The 6,962-nt window shown below is 35.3% G+C and overlaps 1 protein-coding gene across 1 annotated transcript in view; it reads right to left on the reverse strand.

The window, feature by feature from the left end:
* Positions 1–1,029: 1,029 nt before the first annotated feature.
* The window catches only part of LOC100634702 (receptor-type tyrosine-protein phosphatase alpha-like), a 7,593-nt gene continuing 1,660 nt past the window's right edge, over positions 1,030–6,962 (reverse strand). Inside the window, exons 5-24 of the mRNA XM_020001287.1 lie at positions 6,830–6,958; positions 6,499–6,672; positions 6,147–6,249; positions 5,589–6,090; positions 3,903–3,987; positions 3,734–3,816; positions 3,640–3,685; positions 3,449–3,534; positions 3,269–3,397; positions 3,143–3,217; positions 2,910–3,070; positions 2,708–2,843; positions 2,487–2,633; positions 2,341–2,434; positions 2,191–2,255; positions 2,014–2,148; positions 1,682–1,807; positions 1,477–1,631; positions 1,289–1,424; positions 1,030–1,239 (exon numbers count right to left, since the gene is read on the reverse strand). Coding sequence (XP_019856846.1) covers positions 1,168–1,239; positions 1,289–1,424; positions 1,477–1,631; positions 1,682–1,807; positions 2,014–2,148; positions 2,191–2,255; positions 2,341–2,434; positions 2,487–2,633; positions 2,708–2,843; positions 2,910–3,070; positions 3,143–3,217; positions 3,269–3,397; positions 3,449–3,534; positions 3,640–3,685; positions 3,734–3,816; positions 3,903–3,987; positions 5,589–6,090; positions 6,147–6,249; positions 6,499–6,672; positions 6,830–6,958 — 2,639 coding nt within the window. The 3' untranslated portion in view covers positions 1,030–1,167. The remainder of the gene's footprint in view (positions 1,240–1,288; positions 1,425–1,476; positions 1,632–1,681; positions 1,808–2,013; positions 2,149–2,190; positions 2,256–2,340; positions 2,435–2,486; positions 2,634–2,707; positions 2,844–2,909; positions 3,071–3,142; positions 3,218–3,268; positions 3,398–3,448; positions 3,535–3,639; positions 3,686–3,733; positions 3,817–3,902; positions 3,988–5,588; positions 6,091–6,146; positions 6,250–6,498; positions 6,673–6,829; positions 6,959–6,962) is intronic.

The following is a 6,962-nucleotide window of genomic DNA, read 5'->3' on the forward strand; positions in this document are numbered from 1 at the left end:
AAAAGTACCGATAGACGTGAAACTCATTAATATTCACGAGGAGGTGGAGACGGTTGGTGAGAGGGTTAGGGGGAGACGGGAGGAAGAGGAAGAAGAGGATCGTGTATCGTTTCGGTATGTTCCTCATCATACTGGCCCACATACACTACGCATTACCATATTAGGAGAGCCGGTGAGGGGGAGTCCCTTTAAACTCAGCATCAAGGCTCCACTCAAATTAAGGTTTCTCGTCAAATCAGTTGTACCCTCATTTTATAAACCAGGAGGTGTGGCTATTGGTCCCAATGGCGAGCTTGCACTAATAGACACAGAAGGATGGAAGACCATTTATCTATACAATAATCAGTTAGAGCCTATACTGACTACTGGTGACTGGGGCAGCGGCCCTGGTCAGTGCTATAGACCCATTGGTGTAGCTTTTGATTCATCAAGTAACCTCCTGGTAGTAGACGGGGACAATCACAGGGTTAATAAATACGACCGTACAGGTACTTTCATAATGTCCGTGGGACAGAAAGGTAACAAAGAGTTGGAGTTCCTGCGTCCAACTGGTATAGGTGTCAATAAAGCTGGTTACGTGTATGTTTGCGATCGTGCTAATCATCGAATTCAAATATTAAAACCTAATCTCACATTTGACTCAATGTTTGGAGGCTATGGAGAGGAGACTGGATATTTGCACTACCCGTGGGACGTCGCCTTTGACTCTGAGGGCATGGTCTATGCAACAGTCCCTGGCCAATATTCCATAAAGAAGTTTTCTCCAAACGGAGTCTATCACTCGACAGTTGTCGATAAGAATACTCGGGGATTTAAAGAAGGAGAACCCAAATGTCTTGAGATGTTATTTATTGATGAACAAGATTACATGTACGTGACTGATCGCGAGTGTCACTGTGTCTTTGTATTTGATACAGGTGGTAGGTTTTATGCTCGTGTTGGTAACTATGGGTCAGCTGAGGGTCAGTTTTATTACCCAAGAGGCGTGGCTAAAGGAGAAGAAGGCCTGTATGTTAGTGAAGCTGGAAATAAAAGGTTACAATTGTTTGGATAAAATGGAGAAAAGAGGGAGAGACATTTTGAACTAAAAAAGAATTACTAAAAACCACTCAATCTTGATTATAGTGTATATGATTATTATATTGTTGTTTTTATTAAATTTTTCGTTCAAAAATTAGCAGAAGTGCTGAACAGATTCACATAAGCAGCTGCCAATGTATGAATCATCTTATACTGTCCCTGGAAAAGATAGAGAAAATAAACCAATTATCAAGAAGAATCACGCTACTTTATTCTGAACAGCTCCGGGTAAATTAACTCTCATATTCTTCACAGTTTGAAACACATCAACAACACTGCTGGACTTCATCTGATCAACGGTTGCCATGGCAGCACAAAACACGGCCGAACGACCAATCATATTACTAGAAAATAGTGAGCGATGACATCACATGACATCACATGACATCATCATACCTGCAGTGCATGAGGACTGGAGTATTTGGACTCTTTCTCTGTAGTGTCTTAACTAAATTCATAGTATTAATGATAGCACCTTCGTTACAGGAAGTGATGTCATCATTGCTCCACCCATCAACTTGAAAATGAGCCAATCTCCGTAGCATATTATTCTAAAATAAAGATCAATATATATCATTATTATTATTATTATCATCATTACTTTGTTATTTCTGACGAGGAGTAGCTTCCTAGAGAAGGACTGATGTCCCCATTCCTCTCTCACTGATATTGTAAACTCGCCGAACTCAATTGTGCCCTCCTTAGGCCAATACTGTGCACAAGCCTCCTGTTACAATAAATAAATAATAATAATAATAATAATAATAATAATAATAATGAATAATGAATAATACTTAAGTGCAATATGGAAAACGGTTAAAGGAAAAGATTGAACACCACAAACTGGAACACTACTATGTTTTCATAATTTTTCATGTACAGGTACATAAGTTAGTTCTTCTTTCATAATAGTATTCATAATTATTGTCTCACCTCTTCTCCCTCCATTATTGGTGAGAGCATAACAATTGTTGTGATTTCTCTGTCAAATATCATCTTCCAAAAGTCCCGTCTTGTCTCTCTAAGAGGAGACTGAGCTATTATGAAACCTTTGTCATTCTTATAACTCTGAGAAGAAAGAAAAATGACATATAAATTAATAATAAGTACCGGTATGAAAACAGCATTGATGTAATCTGGTGATTCTGACTTCAAGTGAACTCTCCATTGATCAGCTACAATTAATAATAATAATAATAATAATAATAATGATGATGATGATGATGATGATACAATGATACATGTAGTAGATGTAATTACTTGGTAATATTTCTTGATATCTGTTCTTCCTTGGATTTTGTCTTGCAACATCACAGACAGCATCTTGTGGAGGAACAGAAACTTGCTCTAGGACCTTCAAAAAGAAAGAGAGATGATTGTAACTATCATAACATTTATCATCTCACATTAAACTGAGCTTCAAATCCAGTCACAGAGGCATTATCACTTGACGACAGAGAGGAGATGGTACTTTGCAAATCACAAGCAGCAATCTGAGTATCACCACACAGTGCTTGCTCCAGCACAGCTTCATGGACCAACATATACTGGTCCTATTACAATAATATAATAAATACATGTACATATATTGCTGGAGTGAGTCATTTATTTATAGTATAGTGTGTACCAGTGTTTGAATCATCATCATTCTTTGTTCTCTCATTATTGTCACTACTGCTGGTATATCAATAATGGATTCAGTCAGTGCATCTTTAATGGAGCAACTCATGCCAATAAAAGCACCTGTTCGCCCTCCACCAGTACTATATAAAGAACATAAATTGATTGGTTGTAGCATTTTAAAAAATATAGTTTCTAGAAAGTTTTACCTGCAGTGTACTACGATTGGTCCCTTCTTGTGTTCAGTTTGGTTTGAGATTATTTTATTAAATTTTACCAAAGAATTAATAGGAGGCTGTGGCCCATACTCCAGCCAATCAATGAACTGATAATGAGTGATCAACAAAGTCGACTGAGCTGAACTGTAATACTAGAAACATGTAGCAAGAAAAGGAGGAGAAAACACAGCATGTAATTTCTATCAAAAGTATCTTTCTCCTACTTCTTTCTTGTTTGGGTCAATTCTTCCTGTGGGGTTCACAATCTTAGATCTCAAATTCCCCATCATTGTATTATACTGTCATTAAAATTAATGTAACTATTAATAACTAATGCCCCACCCACTCACGTGTAGTGTCAATTCCCTGATGATGAAGGAGTTGCTGGTTGTTTCTTTTTGGAGGGTCACAGTGAAGGGGCCATAGTCCTCGGAACCCCTGGAGGGCCAATATTGACTGCATTTAATCCTCAAATCCTCCTGTTATCAATAATTATTAGTTAAATATTTTTAATAAAATTTGAATTGTACTTGAAGTTTAGTTAGCATGACTATGGCACATGCTTTCTCTTGCCAGACCATCCGCCAAAAATCAACCACAGTTCTATCCAAAGGACCTATTGGCGGGGTAGGAAGTGGGAGGGGCAATGGGTGGAGCACAAACGAGTAAAAAATCATTATCATTATTGTGGAGAATTATTATTATTATCACTTTTCATTACCTTGTGTTGCAATGTATTTCTGACCCTGTTCATCATCTTTATTAACCTGTCAATTAATTAATAATTAATTAATCAATTAATTAATAAGTCTTACCATTATGTATGAGGCGTTTACGTAAGTATGCTGACAGTCAAGAAACCTTGGTAACGGCTCCAACTCAATTATATTGACATCGTCTATCAATAATAATAATAATAATAATAATAATAACAATAATAAAATAATAATAATAATGATGATCATAATAATAATTCTTCATTACATGGCACTATATTCTGGTTTCTGTTGAATGGTTTGTTTTCGTCGGATGATGCAATATCAGTTGGTAAATCAGGAACACCCAACCTCTGTAATAAAATATAATCAGTAAAAATTCTATCCTAATAGTCATTTACAATATGCATCAGAAAATTTAATAAAAGTTTGGGGTGATTTTTTAGCCATTTTTTTGAAAAAACCATGGGCTATAGCCTTGGGTATTTTTTAGAATTTTGATGTTTTCTTAAAATGTCCGTAACTTGAAAAATTGAAGTCGGAATCAGCTCAAACTTGCTACGCAGCATAACGACATCAATATGTATCAGAAAATGTAATAAAAATTTGAGGTGATTTCGGAGCCATTTTTTGAAAAAAACCATGGGCTATAGCCTTGGGTATTTTTCAGAATTTTGACGTTTTCTTAAAATGGCCGTAACTTGAAAAATTGAAGTCGGAATCAGTTCAAACTTGCTACACAGCATAAGGACATCAATATGTATCAGAAAACGTAATAAAAATGGGGGGTGATTTCGGAGCCATTTTTTGAAAAAAACCATGGGCTATAGCCTTGGGTAATTTTCAAAAATTTGACATTTTCTTGAAATGGCTGTAACTTGAAAAATTGAAGTCGGAATCAGTTCAAACTTGCTACACAGCATAAGGATATCAATATGTATCAGAAAACGTAATAAAAATGGGGGGTGATTTCGGAGCCATTTTTTGAAAAAAAACCATGGGCTATAGCCTTGGGTAATTTTCAAAAATTTGACATTTTCTTAAAATGGCCGTAACTTGAAAAATTGAAGTCGGAATCAGTTCAAACTTGCTACACAGCATAAGGACATCAATATGTATCAGAAAATGCAATAAAAATCTGGGGTGATTTCGAGCACATTTTTTGGAAAAAACCATGGGCTATAGCCTTGGGTATTTTTCAGAATTTTGACGTTTTCTTAAAATGGCCGTAACTTGAAAAATTGAAGTCGGAATTACCTCAAACTTTGTACACAGCATAAGGACATCAATATGTATCAGAAAATGTAATAAAAGTTTGGGATGATTTCGGATCCATTTTTTGGAAAAAAACCATGGGCTATAGCCTTGGGTAATTTTCAAAAATTTGACATTTTCTTAAAATGGCCGTAACTTGAAAAATTGAAGTCGGAATCAGTTCAAACTTGCTACACAGCATAAGGATATCAATATGTATCAGAAAACGTAATAAAAATGGGGGGTGATTTCGGAGCCATTTTTTGAAAAAAAACCATGGGCTATAGCCTTGGGTAATTTTCAAAAATTTGACATTTTCTTAAAATGGCCGTAACTTGAAAAATTGAAGTCGGAATCAGTTCAAACTTGCTACACAACATAAGGACATCAATATGTATCAGAAAATGCAATAAAAATTTGGGGTGATTTTGAGCACATTTTTTGGAAAAAACCATGGGCTATAGCCTTGAGTATTTTCAGAATTTTGACGTTTTCTTAAAATGGCCGTAACTTGAAAAATTGAAGTCGGAATTACCTCAAACTTTGTACACAGCATAAGGACATCAATATGTATCAGAAAATGTAATAAAAATTGGGGGTAATTTGGAGCCATTTTTTGAAAAAAAACCATGGGGTATAACCTTAGGTACTTTTCAAAAATTGATTGGTTAGTCATATGGATATAACATTGATATAATACCTTGAATTGCTCTCTGAACAACTTATTGTTATTATTACGGAGATTATTCACATATTGCCCGAACTCCTCCAGTGGTATCCTAACAGAAGAAATAACTCCTTCTTTAAGAGGAGCCATTAGATCAGTCTCTGGATATACAGTGAGTACAATGGACACTGACTCTGAGCCGTTGTCATTACTGCCAGTCACTTCATATTCACCAGAATGAGCCACCTCTACATAAGGAAACACAATTGCTCCATTTTTCAGCATAAAAGAGCAATTCTCCCAATCAATCTCCTCCCCGTCTTGTTTCCATGACAATTTGGGCGTCGGGTCACCGTGGAAACGAACTTTCAACACGACTTCTTGTCCTTCGATAGCGTGGACTTCAGTCGGTGGTTTACCAATTATCGATGGGCGATTAGAAGTGGGTGTGGTCTCAGAATAATCAGAAGAATCCAGCGGAACTAAGAGGTAACCTTCCTCACCTTTTACGGCAAAACGTGGGCCGATACTCCGACTGGTGGAATGGGAATGGAAACATGAGAATGGGATCATCATTGTACATTAACCTACTTCAATAGTGTTAATAATATCACAGTTAGCGTTATCATGAATACTAGCAGAAGCAAACCGCCCACAATACTGCCAGTAATGATCATTATCAATCTGAAATTACCTGAAAATGAGATGTATTTTAAAACATACACAAAACATGCAGTTAAATGTACATGTACATTGTATCATAGAACACAAAACTTTTGATGTCTCTAAATTTTAAATCAAGCCAAATTCTACCATATTTTTAAATTTAATTTTAGCAAAAATCCATATTTAGCTATCTTTAAAAATTGATTTTTAGGGATTTGAGTTTCATAAGTCCTTCAAAAAATTCTCAGCCTGTAAAAATATAAGACTATACACTTACTGTGTTGGGTGAATGTGAATGATACTACTGGTGAGATAGGCCCCTCCACTGTACCATTTTCAGTAGTATAAACAGCAGCTGCTATTGCAAATGTGTAAGTAGCTGAATTATCCAAACCAGTTAATACAACAAATGAAGATTGATGACCAGTTATATTCATTGAAGAGGTTTCACCTGTAATTAATTAGTGAATTAATCAATATTAATAAAAATAATAAACTAATATTATAATAAATTAATATTAATCAATTAATTAATATTAATCAATTAATTAATATTATCAATCAATTACTTAATTAATATTAATAAATAATAAAATAATAATAATTACCAGGAGAGTTGTCCGTGCTTGAATTATAGTATAGCACATACTGAGTGACGTCTCTGTTAGCAGTAGGGGTCCACGTTACATTAACAGAAGTTGAATTGACTTCACTGACTTCATTTAAATCAATTGATACTAT

This window comes from Amphimedon queenslandica, unplaced genomic scaffold (assembly GCF_000090795.2).
Source record: "Amphimedon queenslandica unplaced genomic scaffold, v1.1 AMPQUscaffold_13092, whole genome shotgun sequence".
NCBI classification, from domain to species: Eukaryota; Metazoa; Porifera; class Demospongiae; order Haplosclerida; family Niphatidae; genus Amphimedon; species Amphimedon queenslandica.